The 24,335-nt window shown below is 43.3% G+C and overlaps 1 protein-coding gene across 1 annotated transcript in view; it reads right to left on the bottom strand.

The window, feature by feature from the left end:
* The window catches only part of LOC137372160 (heat shock 70 kDa protein 4L-like), a 133,428-nt gene that overhangs the window by 58,940 nt on the left and 50,153 nt on the right, over positions 1-24,335 (bottom strand). The window contains exons 7-25 of the mRNA XM_068035716.1: positions 23,916-24,160; positions 22,322-22,398; positions 16,400-16,551; positions 15,269-15,372; positions 10,622-10,755; positions 9,119-9,175; positions 8,475-8,629; positions 7,614-7,755; positions 7,336-7,462; positions 6,988-7,068; positions 6,440-6,647; positions 5,727-5,876; positions 5,103-5,223; positions 4,882-5,000; positions 4,277-4,411; positions 3,973-4,167; positions 2,973-3,118; positions 2,613-2,691; positions 1,544-1,687 (exon numbers count right to left, since the gene is read on the bottom strand). Coding sequence (XP_067891817.1) covers positions 1,544-1,687; positions 2,613-2,691; positions 2,973-3,118; positions 3,973-4,167; positions 4,277-4,411; positions 4,882-5,000; positions 5,103-5,223; positions 5,727-5,876; positions 6,440-6,647; positions 6,988-7,068; positions 7,336-7,462; positions 7,614-7,755; positions 8,475-8,629; positions 9,119-9,175; positions 10,622-10,755; positions 15,269-15,372; positions 16,400-16,551; positions 22,322-22,398; positions 23,916-24,160 — 2,571 coding nt within the window. The remainder of the gene's footprint in view (positions 1-1,543; positions 1,688-2,612; positions 2,692-2,972; positions 3,119-3,972; positions 4,168-4,276; positions 4,412-4,881; positions 5,001-5,102; positions 5,224-5,726; positions 5,877-6,439; positions 6,648-6,987; positions 7,069-7,335; positions 7,463-7,613; positions 7,756-8,474; positions 8,630-9,118; positions 9,176-10,621; positions 10,756-15,268; positions 15,373-16,399; positions 16,552-22,321; positions 22,399-23,915; positions 24,161-24,335) is intronic.

The following is a 24,335-nucleotide window of genomic DNA, read 5'->3' as shown; positions in this document are numbered from 1 at the left end:
CGTGCAGTTCTGGTCACCGCATTATAGGAAGGATGTGGAAGCTATGGAAAGGGTGCAGAGGAAATTTACTAGGATGTTGCCTGGTATGGAGGGAAGGTCTTACGAGGAAAGGCTGAGGGACTTGAGGTTGTTTTCGTTGGAGAGAAGGAGGAGGAGAGGTGACTTAATAGAGGCATATAAGATAATCAGAGGGTTAGATAGGGTGGATAGTGAGCGTCTTTTTCCTCGGATGGTGATGGCAAACACGAGGGGACATAGCTTCAAGTTGAGGGGTGATAGATATAGGACAGATGTCAGAGGTAGTTTCTTTACTCAGAGAGTAGTAAGGGCGTGGAATGCCCTGCCTGCAGCAGTAGTAGACTCGCCAACTTTAAGGGCATTTAAGTGGTCATTGGATAGACATATGGATGAAAATGGAATAGTGTAGGTCAGATGGTTTCACAGGTCGGCGCAACATCGAGGGCCGAAGGGCCTGTACTGCGCTGTAATGTTCTAATTCTAATTCTAAAATGCAACCTCAAACATTGAGTGCAATTCTTCTTTACTTGCATACTGAAAGCAATAATGTTCCTTATGGTTATCTGGCACTGGAAAAGGTCATGAACAATGTTCAAATTCTGGACAGTGGAGGGAACTGTAAAATTGAGAGAAAGCAAATAAGCTGAATATAAACACCAAGGTGAAAATGACTGGAAAAAGGAATTTTCAAGTATGGTTCATGTTGAACCAGGAGAATTCCACTCAACTGCTGGTGAACCAACATGAAGAAATACCCTATTCAACCTCATCTTCACCAATCTACCTGTTGCAGCTGCATTTATTCATGATAGCATCAATAGGAGTGACCATCAGTCCTAGAAAGATAGCAGTCCTGTCCTCAGAGGACATGGTTCGGCCACCATGCTAAGTAGGATAGATAGAGCAACTCCAGCAGCTCAAAACTGGGCATCTGTGAGGCACCCTAGGCCATCAGCAACAGAACTGTATACCATAATCTGTAACCTTATAAATTGCATATCCCTTAATTTTCCATCACAATTACGACAGATGATCAACCCTGGTTCAATTGGGAATGCAGAGGAGCATGCATGCCAGGAGCAGCACCAGCCATACCTGAAAATGAGTCAACCTGAAGCTACAACAGACTACACGCATGCTAAACAGAACCAGCATGCTATAGTCAAAGCAAAGTGATCCCCAATCAACAGATCAGATCAAAGCTCTACAGTGCTGCCACATCCAGTTGTGAATGGTGGTGGACAATTAAGCAGTTAACATGAGAAGGCTCCAATAACATCCTTGTCCACAATGATGCTAGAATACAGCAAGAGTTCAAAAGAGACGGTTGAAGTGCTTGCAACTATCTTCAGCCGGAAGTGTCAAGCGGATAATCCTTCAGACTCCTCCTGAGGTTCCCATCATTGGATACCAGTCTTCAGCCAATTCTATTAGCTCCAAGTGACCACTAGTCTGTTGCAGACCACATTACAGTCTTTATTCAAACATGGACTCAACAGTTGAATTCCAGGTCAGAGCAACTCACCTTGACATTCAATGGGATTATCATTGCAGAATACCACCAACATCCTGGGGTGGATGACTGACCAAAACTCGATGGACAATCTACAGAAATGCTGTAGCGACTAGAGCAGGTCAAAAGCTGGATATTCTGTGGCAAGTAGCTCACCTCGCCAAAACATCTCAAACACGGCATGAGTCAGGAGTATGATGGATAATTCTCCACGTGCCTTGATAGGCAATATATGTCAGTCTTGCCAGAACTGCAGTAGGGCGGCACAGTGGCGCAGTGGTTAGCACCGCAGCCTCACAGCTCCAGCAACCCGGGTTCAATTCTGGGTACTGCCTGTGAGGAGTTTGCAAGTTCTCCCTGTGTCTGCGTGGGTTTCCTCCGGGTGCTCCGGTTTCCTCCCACATGCCAAAGACTTGCAGGTTGATAGGTAAATTGGCCATTAGCAATTGTCCCTAGTATAGGTAGGTGGTAGGGAAATATAGGGACAGGTGGGGATGTGGTTGGAATATGGAATTAGTGTAGGATTAGTATAAATGGGTGGTTGATGGTCGGCACAGACTCGGTGGGCCGAAGGGCCTGTTTCAGTGCTGTGTCTCTAAAACTAAAACTAAATATGGAGGCCAAACTAAAGAAGCTTTTTTACAGAATTGCAAGAAATTCCTTGCAAATCAAGGACACTTCTGTCAAAGAAGAATCAAGACAATTAATTTATTGGTATATCCATGGAAATGAAAAATGCTAAGTACACTGTATAAATCAAACAGTGTCTCAAGATCACTTACATGTAGATAAATGGGGAAGAATCAATTAATCAATCAAGTTGAAATATGGACGATAGATGGACACTGCAGGCTGAATTTTATTCAGGCGCCATGCTGCACGGCAGCGCCCTTTCAACTCAGCGCGGCTCCCACATTTAGCGGCCGCTGCAGAGCCCCCGCAGGGGCTCATTAGAATCATGGTGCTGAGCTGCCTTCCCCATATTATGTGGGGAGAGGCGGGACATTCGGCACAGTGAGAGTTTTTGATAGTTGTGCAGCAGCTGCTGGGGCCCTATTTTAAGCCGTCAAAGAATACTTACCTGACTACTGAAGAGTGGGGCTGCTGTCAATCTGGCAGCAAAGTGGAGTGCTACAGAAATCCAACAGGTCAGGCAGCATCTGTGGAGAGAGAAGCAGAGTTAACTTGTCCAAGTTCACAGATCTGAAAGTTAACTCTGCTTCTCTCTCCACAAATGCTGCCTGATTTGCTGAGTTACCCCAGCGCTTTCCGGCCACATACTTAGCCTGCCGTATCCCAGTGTCCTATGAAGTTGCGATCTTCTCCCACTCAAGTGGGACATTCCTTCTTGTAGGCATGCTGCACCTGGGTGAATAATCTTAATTTTGCACATTCCAGGACGCGAGACTTAATAGACCATGAAAAGGTATTAGAGGTTTACAGAGAATGCACGGCTGTCACAGCAATGTAAAATATGTCTTTCACTAAATGTTCCTCACTAACGTGTCCTTTTCTGTGTACATGATGTGTGCCAGCATGTAGTGCCAATGTCACATCCCTTTGCACCGTTGGCCTTTCCGAAAGGAGCTATATCATGGCAATATCATTGCCATGCCACCATTACTCATGAGCGTTTTCACAGATTCAGTGACATAGACATTGGCTCATTCAGCTGCTGCTTCTAATGGTTTACACAGGGATGCTGCAGATGTGGACTGGTGCACAGCAGGTGAGCGAGGGTGATGGGTGGCTTGCAGAGCTCATGTCGGTTCCTATGGAGCAGACAGCCTTTGTCTGATAAACCACTTCCATACATCCCTAACTCACTGCTAGCCCTGCGTGGAAAGCCTGGGCACCATCTGTCCTCCCATACATCTTTCACGTTGTGGGTCCTCAGCATTCTCATAGTCCGAGGAGGAATCCTGTTGAAGTCTCATCATGCCAGGCCTGGCCCCTATTGGGTGCGTAGTTGTGCAGAGCAGCAAAGAAAGGAGCTGGCCTTTTCGGCCCGTAGTACAGGGCATCACCCTATCCATCCTGGCATTGGAGGCGCTCTTTCAGCATGCTGATTTCCTGCTCAATTGTGGCTCATGTAGCTCAGTGGCTGGTACTGCATCTCTCTTCTGCAGCAGTGGTGGAGTCTCTCCGGTGTCAGCAGCCATGTCTGCAAAGGACAGCCCTCATCTTCAAGAAGCCACCCCTCCATCTGAGCCAGTACAGTGAACAGCGGTGGCAGCCGGGACTGGTGCAAGACCCAGGTTTCATGGCAACTGCCTGAGAAATAGTCACACATTCCCTGCAAACATCTGCAGTGTTCACATACCAGCTTCACCTAGATTGAAAAGGCTCCTTTAATGGTGACGTCTGCAGGTGGTTGCCTGGGAGTAGGCCTGATGGCCACGAGTGCAGTCTATGAACATTACAACCTATGATTCTCCGGCAATGATGCCAGAACCAATAGCCCTTTGGGCCTGGCTGTGAAAGTCCATCCTGAAGCGGACATATTCACTGGCCCTCTGGTCCAGGGCACTGGCCACTTCCCTGATGCAGCGGTGCACTGCTGACTGTGACCCCACAAAGGTCTCTGGTGGGCCCCTAAAAAGCTGCAGAGGCGTCAGGCTTGGGAACCACTGCCACTGAGGAACAAAGGCATGGGATGTCCACCGGAGTCCATGGGCTGCAGGTCATCCTTGAGCAGGGCACAGACGTGTCATCACCCTCTCGATATGCACAACCTCCTCTCACAGTGGTGCTCAGACATTTGATGACGTCACGTGGGCCTGTAGATGCACGGCAAATGTAATGGCGAGCTCCCCTTGGGGGCTGCTGCTCACATCTGGGGACCGCTACGTGGATCGCACCTGCCTGTTGGCATTGCCTCTGGTGCAGAGGATCACAATGTAGGATGAGCCATACCTATTTCCATGTGATAAATAAAGTTGAACCCTGAATGTATTCGAAGGTCCCTAGCAGGGTATGGATTGGTGTTGATAGATACATCAGTTGCTTTCCTGAATCAACTATGTGGCTTGCCATGGCATTGCCTATCTTGGCCACATCAAGATCCTACCAGCTGAATCGATTGCCCCCACCATCCTAATAACCTTAATGCTCCTGCCTTTTCTGGCACCCTCCCCTCATGCAGGCATCTAGTGTGCCAATGCCCCCTCACAAACACAGAGCGTACATTGTTAATGGAGAGATGGTACACGGTACCTCCCTTCATGCCAGCACAGCTTTCCCTCCAGTAATCCCAGATCCCCTCCCTTCCAGAATGCAGAGTTAGACCCCCTGAATATCCCCCTCCTCCCTACCGTAATGCAGAATGAGCCCTGAATAACAGAACTTACCGTCGCTGGCGACAACTTCTGCCTGAGGACCGACCGGCTTTTCAATTCGTGAATGGCATGGCACGTGACGGTCACCCGTTCAGCAAAAAATCTGAAAGTGTCAGTGGAGAGGCGGCAGGCTGCATCATCAGCAAAGGTAAGTACTCTTTACCATACGTTGAGTGGTGCCGTCGCTGTGCAGCGGGGGGGGGGGGGGGGGGTGGGCCACAGCGAGGTCCTACCGCTGCTGGTTCTATGCGGCGGGCCCCTCTCGACATTGCAGGTCGAGGCTGGCCTCTCCCCGCAGCGTTTTACCGGCCCCCGCGCTGCAAGCCGTGGCATCGAGGGACTGGTAAAATTCAGCTATGTCTTTTACACCCATAAGATACAATTTTACATTTGCCAAAATTCACAATAAATACACAAGTATAGAACAATGGCCTGAATTTTATATTGAGAATAAAAGGTGTGGTTAACTCATCGGATAGCACATGTACATACAGCCAAACAACTTCGCTGGCACTGAAAACGTAATTTTACAAGTGTGGAGCCTCATTCTTTCAAAAAAAAGCGTAGGAAATTAAAAAAAAAAATTCTGCCTCATCTCTCAATCCTGTCTTTCTTTCCCTCTCTATTTTGCTTTCTCTATATGATTTGTCAATTTTACACTTCCTGGTTTAGACTGTGCATGTCTCAATTTGACTGGTCGAAAAGCTACACCTTATTGCCCTGCTCCCACACCAGATCTTCTGTAAATGGTGTCATACTGAAACAGATGCCCATGACATCAACTTAGCCATTCAAAAATTCACAAGTCTGTGGCCGGAATTTTGCCGCTCTCGGCTGCTCCAGGGTGGATGAGGCACCTCCCGGTTGCCGGCATCACACGCAGGGCAGCCAATTAGCGGCCCCGTGACGTATTTGTGACTTGAAAGGGTGTGCATGGGTGGGATGCTGAGCAGCGCTGGGGGCAGGGCCACATCAGGAAAAGGCTGCAGTAAGCCCTTTAAAAAGACCTACAGCAATGAAATGGACTAGTTGATTCTTACCTGACGGAGGAAGACAGTTGGTGCTTACTGTGGAAAGTTTAGAGGAGGATACAAAGCTCCGTGCCTGCAAGGATTGAAGGAGGACTGGCAGTGCCCAGGAGCAGATGAGAGAGAGAGATAAGGGCGGCACAGTGGTTAGCACCGCAGCCTCACAGCTCCAGCGACCGGGGTTCAATTCTGGGTACTGCCTGTGAGGAGTTTGCAAGTTCTCCCTGTGTCTGCGTGGGTTTCCTCCGGGTGCTCCGGTTTCCTCCCATATGCCAAAGGCTTGCTGGTTGATAGGTTAATTGGCCATCATAAAATTGCCCCTAGTATAGGTAGGTGGTAGGGAAATATAGGGAAGGTGGGGATGTGGTAGGAATATGGAATTAGTGTAGGATTAGTATAAATGGGTGGTTGATGGTCGGCACAGACTCGGTGGGCCGAAGGGCCTGTTTCAGTGCTGCATCACTAAACTAAACTAAAACTAAAACTAAAACATACAAGCTGCAGAACCAATCACCAGTAATGGAGGGGAGAAGTTTGCGCACAGCTCCCAGATTTTCTGAGGAATCACTGCAGGTCCTCCTCCAGGCGGTAGAGATGAGGCGGGAGGTCCTTTTCAATGCAGGCGGCAGAAGGCAGTCCTCCAAAGCGACAAGAGGGCTTGGCTGGAGGTCGCAGAGGAGGTCAGCAGCCAGGGCGTTGCAAGGAGGACATGGCTCCAGTGCCACAAGCAGGTCAATGACATGCTTTGCTCTGCCCAGGTAAGGGGCATTCCTCATTCATCTCGTTAATGCGTCAAGGGAGGGACCATGTGTACTCATGCGGCAAGGTAGAAGCCCTCTATGATCATTGCTTGGCTGCTGTCTTGTATTGGGACGCAATATGGGCAAGTCTGAGATGCACGGTGATCCAGAAGTGTTCAAGTTGGGCACCACATTGGCATAGCAATGAAATGCAACAACAAACCCTTAGGGTGAGTGCGTGAGATACCAACTAATATGTCTAAACTAAGTATTTTTGATTAAATAGGAAAAGAGATCACAATGCCAGAGAGAATTCCCGGACCAGTGGTGACATTGCCAATCAGGCATACCTTACCAGAATAGAGGATGCCACCTTGGTGCTAGCAGGGGAGGACAAAGGACTCGCGTAGCAGACGGTGAGGCCGGTGGACCTGGCCAGGAGAGTGAGTGAATGTCCCAGTATGTGGTGCACGAGTGTATGGGGTGGGGGGGGGCGCGAGTGTTGTGATTGTCTAATGCACTGAAGCGTGTTCTCAAAAGTAGAATCACACAGATGTGAGCAAAATGCAGTCAATAACATGTGCTTAAGTCTAGAGTGCTGATCAATGGGATTTTCCCTGCAGGTGAAACACAGCAGCGGCTAGGAAGCATCTCAGTGGCTCAACCGTCCAACTCTGAGGATGAGCAGGGCGCCTCACCAAGCGCCAGTGCAGAAACTTCCACCACAGTTGGGATTAGTGTCCGCGGATATGTATTCACGTACAGGTGTAAGCACAGAATTGCCGGGCCAGCCACCAACGGCAGAACTGGCCGATGCCTCACACACTTGGAGGAGTGTGGGAGGGCAGGCCAGTGTAGAGCCGCAAGCTGATGAGTCTCTGAGAACATCCATTCAGCGGGAGATGTTGCAGCTGCAGCATGCGGTGCATGGAGATCTGGTGGAGTTGCCAGAGACGCTGCGAGCTGTGACTCATACCCTGGAAACACCCATCCAGGGCATGAATGCTGCAAACTCTCAGGTATTTGTCCATCTGGCACCCTACGTTGAAAGATTGGCTGCTGCAGTGGAGGGGCCAGTACTGGATGCTATTCGTGACCTCAGAGCAAGTGTGGCCTCCCTGCACCAGAGCAGAGAGCAGACTCAGATGCACAGGCAACAGGTCAAGCTGCTCATCCCTCTGATGTCACTACTGAGGACCTGAGGAGGGCACATGGGCAGCAGCAGATCGTATATGGGAGCTCCTCTCAGGGCGCCCCTGATGCATCCTGCAGCTCCTTGCTCCCTCTGCCAGTGACATGTGAATGGCAAACTCCCAGGGTGTTAGAGGGTGCTCATGATATTTCTCATGAGCACTCTGATATTCTATGGCTTGCACGGCTGCGAACAGGACATCCGCCAAAGTCATCGTGAGCAGGGAGGCAGCCCGATCAGCCACCTGCCTCTGGTGAGTCTGGTAGCGAGGGATCGACCACACGCAGGAGCACTCGCAAATGTATAAAGAAATCACAGTATCACTTACTCCTTCCAATTTATTTGATTTGTCAAGGAAAAAATGTAATAAAATTTGTGAAATGAAAATTTAACACGTCATTCCTGAAGTTGCATCCAATATTGTAGCTCAACAAGAGAGGTTTTATATGCGAGGTCGCACACAGGTTGGGTTCATCATGATGTGAAGGTGTGCATCGTCAGATCATCTCTCCCCCTGAAGGTGAGTGTATTTGCCTTCTCAGAACCTCACAATGACTCCCCTCATACCGCAATGAGAATTATTTGTATATTAAGATCCTGTCAAGAGAAACACCTGCCTATTAGAGCCTCCCGGGTCTCTCTCACACTTAACTCCAAATGACATTCAGCTTCTTCTCCACGATCATGTGACTGCTGCCCATCTTCCTCATCCGAAACTCCATCATCTGATGATGCCTCACGTTGACCTTGATCAACCTCCAGGGTCTTTCCCTGCTCCATCACCAAGTTATGTAAGGCACCTAAATCTCATTTTGAGGAGGTCAATAGTTTGTTCGATTGTCACTCTGATGGCTGCATGGCTCTCATTGTAACATTCCTCAGCATGACACCTTGGGATCCTCACCGGTGTCATTAGCCATGTCTTCAGAGGATAACCCCTGTCGCCAAATATCCATCTCTCCAGTCTATCAGCAGGACTGAAAAGTGCAGGCACCCGGGAGTTTCGGAGAATGAAAGCATCGTGACAACTCCCAGGGTAACGTGCACACACCTGCATGATTCTTTCAATGATCACAGATGAGCTGAACGTTCTGTGAATGGAAGCCCTTGCATTAATAGATGCCCCTGACTGACCTACTGGTGATCTAATGGCCACAGTCTATCACACCCTGTACCATTGGGAACCCAGCTATTGTGCTGAAGCCTCTGGCTCATTCAGCCTGACTGATGTTGTCCATCTTGAATGTGATGAAATTGTTAGCACGTCAGAACAATGCATCAGTCACAACCTTTATGCAGTGGTGCGCGGCTGCTTGGGAGACTCCGCACAAGTCGGACGTTGAAGCCTGGAATCAGCCACATGCATAGAAGTTAAGAGCTATTGTAACCTTCAGAGCGACTGCACTGGATGGCCACCGAGGCAGTTTGAGGCAACATCCACTGACAGCATCTCATAAAGAGATGTGACAGTCTCCCATGACAGCCGCAGTCTTCTTTTGCACCGGCATTTTCACAGCTGCAGGTATCTCAGACACAGGCTGTATACCCTGCCTGCTGGGTAGGCGCGTCTCCTAACGTGTTCACATCCGGTCCACTCTGTTGCCTGCTCTCCTTCCCACATAACGAGGATGCACTGGGCCAGCTGGTTGCGCGTTCCCCTGCCCTGTTGTTCTTCTGTTCCTCCTTGGGGCATAGTCCTCCTCACCTGATCTGCCTCCAGAGCGCACAATTCCCATTGTTGCACTGATGACCAGATGCAACGACCACAGGTATTAGCTTCCAGCTGTTAGGACAGGCACACACAACCCCTTTCCTTTCACCCAATTACTCAGAGCAGCTAGGGCCCGAGCAGCAGTGAGTAGCACTCAGGTGAACCCTTCTGCACAAGCTGCAACCACTAATGTAAGGACACATAAATACCATCAGAATAAACAAACAGCAAAAAAATGGTAGCTCCAACTCCCTCCTGCCCTTTGAAACTTGCCGGGTTCCGGAGATGCCCCATAACCCAATTTACGGCCGCAAGATCAGACAGCCCATGTAAAATTGCTGGCAATTGCTTTCTCAATGACCCTAATGAGCTCTCAATTGCTTTTAGTCGGGCGGCAAGCAGAGACTCAATCTCGCCCGACTTCCTCGGTTCGTGAAATGGCGTCTATGCTTCATGACGCTAGGGACCTGACCAGACGTCATCACATGCCATTTTACCTCCCGGACGCCTCAGATGGGACCCGATTCCCAAAGGTAAAATTCCAGCCCCTGGGTAGCTGTCAGTGTAGTGAACAGTAAGCGTCATTCCTGACTAAAACCTGGGCTATTATCTTTCAAATGACAAGCGGCAGCTTTCGGAATACTTTGCAGTGAAATAAGTATTTCTAGCATATATCAAAACAGACATCACTCCTCATGGAGATGGCCAAGACCTATAATTTCTGGAGCATATTTACCATTCGGAAAAGGAGAACTACGGGACACCAAGTTACAATCTTGCACTTCTAGATTAAGAGATTAAATGGAAAGTAGTACAACTAGAACTAAAAAAAAGTGTAACCATGACATAAGTTACACAGGATCTTATTTTCTATCCCATTTTTCAATCCACATCCTTTTCCCCAAAGCAACAATTAGTATTAGAGCATTATTTGGGACCAAATAACAGTTTTACAGACGTTTAAATTTGATCAGCATGCGATCGTTAGTCAAATATGTAATAATGATCACAATTGGATGCACTTAATGCATTTAACAAATTAAAAAGCATGGAGACTGGCTTTCAAAAAATGTTTTCTTACCTATTCGGGAATCAGGATATACAATTTCCCGTGGATTACTGTAATATGCGTCCAGGTCAAAAGGCTCTTTTTTGTAGAAAGTAATGACTTTGGAGAATGGTGCTGGATGGTTTTTGCTGAAAACTTCACACTCTCTGTCAAAGAATTCCAACATTAAGAAAACCTACAAGATGACTAAATTTAATGCTATTACTTGTTGCATAATGTTATCTAAAAATGCAGCAGTACAAACTAAACAGCTTATTCATTGATATCAATTTGGGCATGTTGACAAGGAACAAATTACCTCTAAGCAGAGGCTTTTTTTTTTAAAAAGAGATACAGCACTGAAACAGGCCCTTCGGCCCACCGAGTCTGTGCCGACCAACAACTACCCATTTATACTAACCCTACAGTAATCCCATATTCCCTATCACCTACCTACACTAGGAGCAATTTATAACAGCCAATTTACCTATCACCTGCAAGTCTCTGGATGTGGGAGGAAACCGGAGCACCCGGAGAAAACCCACGCAGACACAGGGAGAACTTGCAAACTCCGCACAGACAGTACCCAAAATCGAACCCGGGGCTGCGGTGCTAACCACTGCGCCCCTGTGCCGCATATGTGTAAATGCTTTTATCTTGTAATTTAGTACAAAACATTAGAAAGCATGTTAAATGCTTATAACATACCAAAAGAGTCATACTTTTACAGTGCACAAATAATCTCCAGCATAGACACTTTATTCAATCTTCCTTGGACGGGTGGGCACGGGAAGATAATATGAATGAGGATGACAGAAGGATTAGCTGGTCCACTGAGGCTGTTGTACCCCAGCATGGGATTGTTTACATGCATCTTCAGTAGCCCCCCTCCCATCCCTTCCCAAAGTAATATAATCTCCTGGGAGAAGCAGAAAAAGGAGAAAAAAAAATAGGCATATGGATAAAAAAAGGAAATTTTTCTAACCTATACAGATGATCAAGGAGATTAGTGACTGGTGATGTTAGTTTCCATTAACCCACGTACCTTCCCACCCAGAGAAACTGGCCACTTTTATGTTTCACAGAGAATCCATTCACTGCCCGTGCTGGTAACATATTCTGGAGAACAACTTTGCAAGCAATACCTCTTAGCATCTAACTTAATTCTATGCTTTTGGAACATTTATCCTACAATCCGCTCCCCAACCTATATTTTAAAACAGCCCATCCACAAGTGGACTAGTTTATGCACGCTCTTTATTTTTGAAGATATGTGAACAGGAGTTGAACAGATTATTCCACATTAGTTAAATCACATGATACAAAGTAATTTATGAAGTGAAACAAAAGACATGTACTCTAATTCACAGTATGTTCCACATGGAGCCGTGTTGGGGCCTCGATGATTCACCATTTATTAACTACTTTAGATGATGGGAAAGCAAGCTACACATCCAAGTTTGTTGATGACAAAGATGTCATTGTAAGCAGTATAGATGGAAGCATGAAATTCCAAAGAGAAAATAGATTAAATGAATGGGATAAACTGCAGCAAATGGATTTCAATATAGGCAAGCATGAGGTCACCACTTTGGACCCAAGGAGGATAGAACAGTACTTTCTAAATGTAGAAAATCTAGAGGTAGCAGAGATCCAAAGAGATTAAACGTCCATTTATAGATTAAAATGTAATGACAGACACAAAAAAAACCTGAAAAGGCTAATGATATCCTGGTCTTAATATTTAGAGGACTACAATACAAGGTGTTAAGACGTCGTGCTACAGCTACACAAAGCCATGGTTAAACCACACCTATTCAATTCTGGGCACCATACCTCAGGAAGGATATATTAACCCTGGGAGGGATTGCAGCACAGGTTTACCAGAATTATACTCGATCAGCACCCTATTTACCACTGACACACAGTGGCTGAAGTGTGTACCATCTACAAAGATGCATTGTAGCAACTTGCCAAGCCTCTTTTGACAGTACCTTCAAAACCCATGATCTCTACCACATAGAAGGACAAGGGCAAGACGCACGGGAACACCACTACCTGAAAATTCCCCTCCAAGGTACACACCATCCTGACTTGGATCCTGGAACTCCCTTCCTACAGCACATGCACTGCAGCAATTCAAGGAGGCAGCTCACCGTCACCTGCTCAAGGGCAATTAGGGATGGGCAACAAATGCTGGCCTGGTCAGCAACACGCACATGCCGTGGAATTAAAAAAAGGACTTCAAGGGTTAAATTACAAAGAGATTACACAAACTAGGGCTGTATCCCCTGAAGTTTAGAAGATTAAGCTTGGGGGGGCGGGGAGGGGAGACTTTAAAAAAGGAGCTGACAAAAACTAAGTAGATACAGAGTAACTATGTACCCTATTTCTGTTGGCCAGGGAATCTAGAACAATGGGACATAGCCTAAATATTAGAGCCGCGCCTTTCGGAAGTGAAGTTAGGAAACTCTTCTATACACAAAGGGTGACAGAAGTATGGAACTCTAGTGCACAAATAGCAGTTAATGGGTACATTGTTAATTTTAAATCTGAGATGGACAGGTTTCTGTTAACCAAAAGTTATGAGGCATATGGGGCAACTTCAGGTATATGGAGTTAAGTCACAGATCAGCCATGATCTCATGAATGGCAAAACAGGCTCAGGGGTCTAAATGGCGCACAAAAACACCAGAACAAAAAGGAAGGTACTAATCCGCCAAATGACAGAAACAATCTTGATCATTAATCCTCTGAAAAACATCTGAATTTTTAAAACCGCTATTTGATCATTCCTCAACTTTTGCGGTTTGTGAAAAAATATTTGAGCCTTTCATGATCCTGATATCCCATGACTCTAATATCCTTCCTGTAATGGGTGTCCAGATCTATAATATTTCAATTGCAATCTAACCAATGTCCTGTAAAGATTCAAGATCACTTCCTTGAATCTACATTTGATGTGCTATGTATAAAACCCAAAATCCTTTCCTACCCACACTTCCACTTTTAAAGTATTATATATTTGCATTTATGATATTCGGTTTTCGCATGAGAGGTTTGCCATTCAGGCTATACTTTTCATTAGTAAATTTTGGGGAAAATACACTTTATAACTATCTGCATTAGACAGCATCGGCCTGTCTATCTACAAATAATATTTTTCTCATACTTAGTCCAAATAATTTATATAATTGAAAATAAAAATCCAAGGCACACAACTACCCAATATCCTGGAACCTGTCTTCTGTCCCCCAGCTATTACCCACATGCCTATATTCACGAATAGCATAAGCCTCTTACACAGCACCGATTGTATCACAACAAACTCAAAAATTCACAGGGGGTTGGGGGTGAAGCGATGAAAGCCAAGAGAGAAAGGCCACTGCTTTAATACCATACAACAGCTATTGGGATTAATTTGAGAAAGGCATTATTGTATGATACAGTTAAATCTAATGTTTAGAGTGACTGGATCGTTCGATATGCCAGTCTTGCTTAGGACATACTCGACATTGTAAAATCCAAATTGCTCATGCATGTTGTCTATTTTCTCCCCCCCCCCCCAACCCCCACTTTGTTTTCTGCATAGTTGAGGCTATAGGACTGGTCAATGGTATTATCACACGACTTAAAATTAACTTTTGTGTGCCTAGTCTATTTTTTGAGGAATCATTAGCAAGATTCCCAGGAAACCTGACCAAGAAACAACAATTATTACTAAGATAACTAACTATTTGATATAAAAACAAGAAATGCTGGAATCACTCAGCAGGTCTGGCAGCATCTGTGGAAAGAGAAGCAGAGTAACCTTGTTCTTGTTTCAGATTTCCAGCATCCGCAGTATTTTGCTTTTATTTTAGTATTTGATATTGTTCATCTAATTTATGCTAGAGCGATTGAAGACTGTGCCCCATATTTTGACAAGGGATCCAATTCAAGAACTGAAGAATCTTTAACTGAATAGCAAACTGGCAGATCATGTGCCACTATATACAAAACTCTGACAGTTAATATGCATATTCAGCACAGTTCTATTAAAAAAGGTGTCTGGTTATGCACCTGAAGGCCCATAACCTCCAAGGATACGGACTAAGTGCTGGAAAATGGGATTAGGATGGATGACTAATTTTTCCGCCTGCGCAGACACAATGGGCAGAGTTCTGTGCTGTAAATTTTTCTACATTTTCTAAATGTTCTAAATATTTGAAAAGGAGGAATGTGCAAGGATGTGGGAAGGGGGCAGAAGAGTGACAGTACATGAAATGCTCCTTAGGAGAGCCAGTGCGTACACGATGGGTCGAATGGCCTTCTATTATGCTGTAGCAATTCTATGATTCTAGTTTTGCCAGAACCTAATTAAACTTGGTTCCTGTTATGTAGACGAGAAGCTAGTTGGCAATCTTAAAATGCTGACATCATCAGCAGCACAAACTGACAAACTATTTTATATGTCGCCCAAAGTGAGCATGATGAATGACAGAGTAGATAAACTATGACATTATCTATAATTGAGCTTTCTCGCACTACTGGGCATATCAACTCCAAGCCAGTCCCACCCAATACTATCAGCACTCGAATATTGTCCTCTACACAAGAAAAGGATGCAATGTTTACAACAATTCTTAAGATCACAGGTAAAGATGTCAACATGGAGGTACTTTATATAAAACTACTCACCCCAAGCCTTCAGTTGCAGATTTCCATTTCAAAGTGATTGGAAAAGGAACTACATCGGTGATGGAAAACTCACGTACTTTAAATGCTGGTGAAAGAATTGCACACTGGGTGGGGATGGGGGCAGGGGGAAGAAAAACAAACATCTTATGGCAGTATAATTTTCAAAACCTATTATATCTTCATAACAAACACCTGTTAAGGTAAATTTTGTGAAATAATTCTCAACTATCAAAACAGAACATGCAATTTCAACTGAACTTTAAAAATCTGTGTAAACATTATGCAAAAAATAAAAGGGTATTCAAATGCCACCAGCAGTCATCAGCTCTTAGTACAATTTTGCAGAAAAGCCATGAGATATAACTTGGCAAAAGTACAAGTTGGATTTTTTTCCCTTTGGGAGCATTACTAACTAAATTTGACAACAGAAAGGCAAAGTCATCAGGTTCAAATCCGTTACTGGCCTCTGTCCTACCTCTATGATATCAGACTACTACTTCTCCCAATACTCAATATTGATTAACATTTAAAAGTTGACTCCTGCCCCTTTTTTGTATTGTTATTAAGGTTTTACCCAATAATCTGTAACTCTAAATTTAGATTCAAGCTTTTACTAATATATTGGAAGAAAGGCTTATTGCAGACTGGACTGATAACAGAAATCCCTAGCAGGTACTGCACTGAAATCTGATGAATGCTCCTGTATTAGCTTAAAACAAAGACCAACAATAGAAACCACTTATACAATTCTCCTGAAGAGGATTTTCAAACCATGCAACTGGTAAAGTACTTAAATAATCTTATCCTAGCTGAGCACTAAGCCCAGACTGTAAATACTTGATTTGTAATTCATTTCTTAACTTTTCTGAACAGTTGACTTAAAATTTATTTTCAGAAACCCATTCTAAAGCATGTACTTAATTTGACATCTGTTATTTACCATTTATGTTGCGTGGATTTCTCCCATTACAATACAATTAACATGGGTGAAGACAAACATGATACAGTAACAGTGAAAAGGATTCCAACCTCAAAAAAAGAGCTGCAGACAATAGGTATAGAGAAAAAAAAGGGAAAAAAAACTATTTTTCATCAGTTTACACTTGATCAAACACTAGTCCAAAAATTTACCTGCAGTGCACAACCTCGTGCTACAGCTTCATCTGCATTGAGTGTTGTGCTCAAATCTTTGTGAAAGAATTTTGCAATTCTCTCTTTCACAGCTGGAATTCTTGTTGCTCCACCCAAAATTTCAACAGAGTAGATGTCTTCAAACTGCAATTCTACAAAATACATCAGTTATTACTAACCAGAACAAATTTCACAACATACAAACATTTTACACAAATGGGTTAGAATAAAAAATGCATTTACTTTCTAGCAGAATGCACTGACTTGGGTGATTAACAATTATTTAAGTTACAGTAATGCTGCTTGATTAAGCATGGGCTTGTGTATAACATTTTGAAGTGAGAACAACACAAGCCTGCGATTCATAGGTTAATACAACTAATTAAAAAATGTACAAATATGGTAAATTTATAAAATGCAGAAGACCAATGAAGAGTTTCACATGCAATAGGATAGCTGCATGTTGAACTGTCTTCAAAATCAGAAATGATGCAGGTTTAAAATAGCCACATAAGCACAACAAATGCATTCCAAATGCTGGATTGTTTAACCCGACAAAACCATTGGTGCTTGGAACATTTGCTGTAGCTTACAAATCTTTTAGAAATACAATACACCCATCACAACTATGACATACAAGCTTGATTTGGAATGTAACTGGTCATTCTGATACAGCACATTGAAAATAGTTATTCTCAACATCCTGTTTCCACCTTCACCAACTGCCCATCTAAATGGCATGGAGTTTTAATACCCTTCAGCTTTATGTCAGTAAAACCAGTCATTCTTTTTAGCTCCCTTGCCTCACGGTCTTAGATTCCACTGATTTCCCTGGTTTGAGGTGTGACACTTATGTTCTGCTTGATGGAAATCAACTTCCCTCCCCACAACCAATCCAACAGCATTTTCTTCTGCCTCAGCTCCTAACTCTACTTACTTTTATCACTTTGAACCTTCATTTTATAATGTTCAATTTCTGCATAGTGAAGGAGCCTAGACGAAGTATCTAACCTTCATTAAACCAGTGTAAGTTGGCATGGGGATACTGTAACACAATGGAAAGGTATCAGGTTCAAACCCCTTACTGGCCTTTGTCAGTCATATACCATTTTGCTTTTTTTATATAAAAATGACAGTGCTAAATGAGTGCAACTCATTTTTATGCAATTTATATAAACATAGGGCTCATCACAGTCTAGTGTGAAAGCCTCAAATTTACTCGATTATTTTGCACAGAACGGAGGCAAGACTAATTGGTCTGTACTGCTCTTATCGTTTTCCCCACCCCTTTGAATAGGGGCACATTAGCCTATTTACAGTCTACTGGTACCTTTCTAGAATCTCAAAATTCCAGTCAGTGCATCACAACTTTCTGCCCTAGTGCCTTTAACTTTAAAAAAAATCTTGTTAGCCTATCTAGGAGTTTCTACCTTATTTACTTCAAGTCATTAATTTGATTTGGATATCACTGGTTGCAAGGGCTATTATTCACCATCTTCCCTATTGAATACTTGGGGAAAGTAATCAATCAACTATTTTGTGCTTATCCTGAGGTTTTCAGCCCATAAACACACAAAGTTCTTACCTCCTCATAGACTACCCTTTTATTGTAGGACAAAATTTTCTTTTTACTGTTATGCATTGCCTTAGTGTGCTTTTTCCATTTGCTTGGTCTCCCTTTTCTCTAATCACCATTCTAACTTGTTTTTGCAAGTTCATATATTCATCCTAGGTGAATCATTTCTCCTTTCTGCAGGATTTGTAGAGGGAATTTTTACCCTTTATTTCACTTATAATTTGTTAATCCATTTTGGGTCATCTTTGTTTAGTCTGAGCTTGTTAATTCTAAGTATGCATTAGTTATTCTCAGCATTATTCCTTTAAAGGCATTTCACTTTTTCTCTATTTAATACCAAACAGCTTGTTCAGATTTACTTGATTCAGTTGTTTCCACATTTCACTGAATTTAACTCATTATAAACCTAGTTCCTGGTCTTAGGCACACCTGAATCCCAAATATACTAAACTTGTCTGTGCTGTGCACCAAAGCATAACTTCCATTGCCTGTTTAATGCCAGCATCTTCAACAGATAGAAGGTAATGACTACAAATTAGTCAATGAATTTATACAAAGCTAATGTGACAAGCTACCATTGTAGTTTTCAAATGAGAGTCTAAAGGATTTTCAGGGTTTGCAATATCAATTTACTACAGGTGTGTGGATGTGGCAGTGCAGCAAGAGTTCAGATAGTGAGGCAGGAAACAAACAGAGCTGCACCTCAAGCACACTATCTGGATCGAAGAGGAAATTCCAGGAGACATGCACCATAAATCCTTTGAGATTGTTTGGCTCCAGTGTGGAAAATACAGCAGCCTCCAGCCACCTTGCTACAACCTCACTTCTCCTTTACAATCCAATGCTAGATGAAACTTGAAAGGAATACGAATGATGATGGTCCCATCAACTATTAAAACAACTCAAATCTCTAGGAATAAACCTTAAAATATAAAATGACACTTCAGAAGGATACTGGGAATTGATCATGTAGCAACTGTTGAAACAGTCTTTCCAAGCTCAACTTCAAATAAATATTGATGTTACACAATATTATTCTTTTGGGATCAGTGCATTTCTTCTTCTTAGAGATACAGCACTGAAACAGGCCCTTCGGCCCACCGAGTCTGTGCTGACCAACAACCACCCATTTATACTAACCCTACAGTAATCCATATTCCCTACCACCTACCTACACTAGGGGCAATTTACAATGGCCAATTTACCTATCACCTGCAAGTCTTTGGCTGTGGGAGGAAACCAGAGTACCCGGCGAAAACCCACGCGGTCACAGGAAGAACTTGCAAACTCCGCACAGGCAGTATCCAGAATTGAACCTGGGTCCCTGGAGCTGTGAGGCTGCGGTGCTAACCACTGCGCCATCTGATCTGAAACTCTCTCTCCCCAAAAATCTGTTGATCTGTTGAGACTGCAGATCAACTAAAAATTTCAGAACTGAGATTGATCATTTTTGTTAGATAGGGGTATTAAGGGATATGGAACCAAGGCAGGTAAATAGAGTTAAGATACTTATATTGTAAGGAAATAGTTTTCATTATTGCCCAATGATAATCAGATGGCAATACCAAGGCGTATCTTTAAAAATAAAGAACACAGGCCACTGATGTCAGGACTATCTATAGGATACTTAATTTCCTGATTTTCCACCTACAAGCAACAAAACTAGTTGCAAAATCCAGAGCAGTTTCCATCTTTCCACTGGTTAAAGTGTGAGATCCAAAGGCTCAAGGATTGTTACCGTAAGTGCAAACAGTCAACATACTGAATAACTGAAGACCAAAGTGTAATGTGGGTTTATTAACTTTTATTTGGAGGACTGTGGAAGTAAGATTCACTCCTGATGCTTTGAGAAAGTGCAAATTAACAAGGTTAACAAATTACACCAAATGGTTAGAAAGAAAAAAAATGCCAAGAAATAGAATGGGCCAAATGGTCCTCTTAGTCATAGAGTTTTACAGTACAGAAACAGGCCCTTCGGCCCATCTTGTCTGTGCCAGCCATCAAGCACCTAACTATTCTAATCCCATTTTCCAGTACTTGGCCCGTAACCTTGAATGCTATGGCGTTTCAAGTGCTCATCTTCTACGCCACAAATCAGTTTCTATGTAGAAATGTGGTAGCTGCAAGAATATGTTGGCAGAAATATAGTACAATGGGAGACAGGCAGAAAAAACTACTTTGCATTTTTTCCTGAACTTTTTGGCTCAACGGAGGGAGAGTTAGTGCTTAAAAATAAAACTGGCCTTTATTTCAGACACCCAGTGTCAGAATTAACCATTCCCAGATAAAGTATAGCAGAGTAAAATAGCCTGGAAAATAAAAAGTATACATAAATATAATTAGCTACAGATTGTGGGTGACAAACCCAAACCATTGTCCCTGCTGCTATGTAGTAATGACCATGTCCTTCAGATATGAAACATCCTGTAACATCAAAGCATTTTAGCACGTCCAAAGTTTCACTCAATTACATATAATATGCAACTGTATGCTGCTAAAAAGGAAATATTGCAAGCATGGATTTGCTTGCCAATTTGAAGTAAAAGATGGTAAGTAGCTGTTTCCTCTGGTGGGGGAAATCCAGAGAAAGGTCAAATAATTCTACAAAAGGAAGATTATGAAGAGATAGTATTTCTGGATTGTCGGGGACACAATCTAATTACGTGATCTATAATGTTTTTTGAGGAACATTCTACAAGATACCTAATATTGTATAAAGAGTTAACATTTTCTTTATTCCAATTATAAATTCCCATGTTGTAAGTTGTTTATGTAAATGATGTTTATGTAAATGAGTCACTAACTACATAAGAGGCATGGCAGTGCCAGTAATGACAGATGAGTGTAAGTATAATTTTAAAAAGTGCCCAAAACACACAACAGATCTGGCAGCATCTGTGGAGAGAAACAGTTAACGTTTCAGGTCTGTGATCTTTCATCAGAACTGGCTAAGGTTAGAAATGTAATAGGCTTTGAGCAAGTGTAAGGGGGGGGGGGGGGGGGGGGAGGAGAAGAGAACAAAAGAGATGTGTGATAGGGCAGAGGGCAGGAAAGATTGTGAGTGTGAGACAGTCATTTAAAGTGCAGTGATTGAAAATACAGAACTCAAATTGAAGGGTTATAAAAGTGGACTTTTCCTTTTTTTTTTAAAAAAAAGGACAATGCTGCAAAAATAGCCAAAAGGTCAACTGTATATTTAAATAGTTTTATTATCTGGCAAGGACAAAAAGGATACTTTCAAGCTAAAAAGGTGTCAATTACACCAATCCTGAACCCATTGAGACATTTTTGAACTGAAGGAGTTCTTCTGATACAAAGAAGGTATGAAGTAGTCACATCCTAGGCATCATTGGTCACCACAGGGAAGAAGATCTGCGTCTCCCAACAACAGAGTTGGGAACCACTTTGACCTTAAAAAGGTAGCTTTTTTGGAGTGGGGGGGGGGGGGGGGGGGAAGGGTGGAGAAATGGTATAGGACAAACATCATGAAAACCTGTTCAGCTTAAAGCCTGCCCAGCTGAGAGCTGGGAGAAATCCAGCAAAAGCCAAAGAAGGTGTCCTGCTGTGAATTGTACACTTTAACTTGTGCATCTCCTGATTGAAAACTCAGCTACCAGAAAAATCTACAAAACCCAGGCATGCAACTTTAAAAGAAAACTTAACCAAGAGGATTCAACAGGTTTACCATGAACCCCGAAAACCTACCTCACATCAAACCATTTACCCCTTTTCCTCTCATTGTGTGCGCGCACAAATGTGCGCGCGACTATTTCGGGAATGAACTGTTCAATAAATAATCTTCTGTTTTAAACCTACAAGAAAATCTGACACTCTGCTATTTGACAAATAAAAAACAAAGGGGTTAAAGCCCCTTAAAGTAACAAAAACACTTGCTGTAGTCTGTTGAACAGTGAGGACCACCCACACCCCTTACCATGTGCCCGTAACAGAGATGTCACAGAACAAAAGGCAAAGGGAGTGCTAATAGTTTAGTTATAGACAAAGCATTAGTCCAGGGTGTGTTAATAGCAGATGAACAGCTCTGTCTGAAAGCAAAAACATGAACAAACTTAAGACAGGAACATGGTTAAAAAATGGCAGTCATGCTCTTAAGTTGTTGAACTCAAGATGGAGTCCAAAAGGCTGTAGAGTAGCTAATTCAAAGGTGAGGTGTTGCTCCTCAAGCCTGCGTTGAGCTTCACTAGAACATTGCAGCGTACCAAGGACAGAAATGTGGGTGAGAGCAGGATGGTGAATTAAAATGGCAAGCAACTGGAAGCTCGGGATCATGCTTGCTGACTGAAGTGCATAGTTATAACATTATGAACTTTAAGGAGGCCACTTACTGGCTTGTTCCATGATGCTTTTTAATGGGATCTCCACTTTGCTTAAAAATGAGCCACAAAGTTCCTCAAACTGTGCTCTGGAAAAGAAAACCAAAATATTGCTAATGTACCACATTGCTCTAAGAGACTAAGTTATCCAAACAGGACGAACGCATTTAATTTTGAATTCACAAAAGGTCTAGAGAGATGACCAATTTCAAAAGGATAGCCAAGTAACTTATATAGACATCCTGTTTCAGCAAGGTTATAAAAAAAATTAGGAAGATACTAAAATAAATTAAATCTAAACTGCAACTGGTTAATATTCTACATAATACCACCGTTACGTATTCACAATGTAATTTTCTGGAACTGATTAAATTAGTTACATTTTACTTCCACTACATATTCAGTACAGCCAGTTTTTGGCATATTAATAATGTGACACATCTTAAATCTGCATATAGTAAAATCTGACCAAGGCCTCATTCCTCCTTCTCCTTCTTTGGCTTCCTTGTCTCGTGAGACAATGGGTAAGCACCTGGAGGTGGTCAGTGGTTTGTGAAGCAGCGCCTGGCGTGGCTATAAAAGGCCAATTCTAGAGTGACAGACTCTTCCACAGGCGCTGCAGATAAAATTGGTTGTTGGGGCTTTTACACAGTTGGCTCTCTTCTTGCGCTTCTGTCTTTTTTCCTGTCAACAGCTAAGTCTCTTCGACTCGCCACACTTTAGCCCCGCATTTATGGCTGTCCGCCAGCTCTGGCGATCACTGGCAACTGACTCTCACGACTTGTGGTCAATGTCACGTCTGCAGACGTCTTTAAAAGCGGAGACATAGACGGCCTGTGGGTCTGATACCAGCGACGAGCTCGCTGTACAATGTGTTCTTGGGGACCTGCCATATTCCATGCAGCTCACATGGCCAAGCTATCTCAAGTGCCACTGGCTCAGTAGGGTGTATATGCTGGGGATGTTGGCCGCCTCGAGGACTTCGGTGTTGGAGATACGGTCCTGCCACCTGATGCCAAGGATTCTCCGGAGGCAGCAAAGATGGAATGAATTGAGACGTCGCTCTTGGCTGACATACATTGTCCAGGCCTCGCTGCCGTAGAGCAAGGTACTGAGGACATGGGCTTGGACTTTTGTGTTCAGTGTCAGTGCGCCATTTTCCCACACACTATTGGCCAGTCTGGACATAGCAGCGGACGTCTTTCCCATGCGCTTGCTGATTTCTGCATCGAGAGACAGGTTACTGGTGATAGTTGAGCCTAGGTAGGTGAACTCTTGAACCTGGAAGTGGCTCTTGGCATCTAGGAGTTCACCTATCTAGGCTCAACTATCACCAGTAACCTGTCTCTCGAAGACCTCACTATAGTAATTCGTTCCATCGGATTTTTCCTGGCAGACAGACATTCACAAGAGATGTGGTTTAGTGTTAAGTTATATGAATGGCTATCTTCAGGTTGATCCATGATTGCAGATCTAAATTCCTCAAAAAGGTTAATGTTATAAATTGCCTTCCAGATATAGTTTTTTTTCCCCTCCCTCCTTCACTCCAGCCAAGTACAAAACAACAAAACTTGATTTGGAATGAAAAAGCATAAAATAAATTTACCTGTTCATTCTACCAGAAACATCAATATCATTCATGAAACACTCTATGTTCATTGGGAGATCAGATGCATTTGCGCTCATAAGCTTCTTCAATTTCTCACACTCCTGGTACAGACGGAGCAAAGCTCTACCATTAGCTTTCACATTTAGTTTATACTTAGTCTTGAATTCTTCACAGAAGTGATCTACCAAGACCTCATCAAAATTCTTTCCACCCAAGTAAGGATCAAATGCAGTTCCCAGAACCTATCATTTGTGAAAAAAAATCTAATTACTGCAAGGAAAAGTTAGCATTCTAAATGCATTAATATTTTGTTTTCTGCAATAACCAAAAGCTTTGGCACAGTTACATAATATTCTAAATCATTCAGAATAGTGCCATCTTCATACACCACAAATTACACAAAGAGTGCAATACAGG

Source organism: Heterodontus francisci, chromosome 1, assembly GCF_036365525.1.
Source record: "Heterodontus francisci isolate sHetFra1 chromosome 1, sHetFra1.hap1, whole genome shotgun sequence".
In the NCBI taxonomy this organism is placed as follows: Eukaryota; Metazoa; Chordata; class Chondrichthyes; order Heterodontiformes; family Heterodontidae; genus Heterodontus; species Heterodontus francisci.
This window is presented reverse-complemented; position numbering and strand designations above follow the sequence as displayed.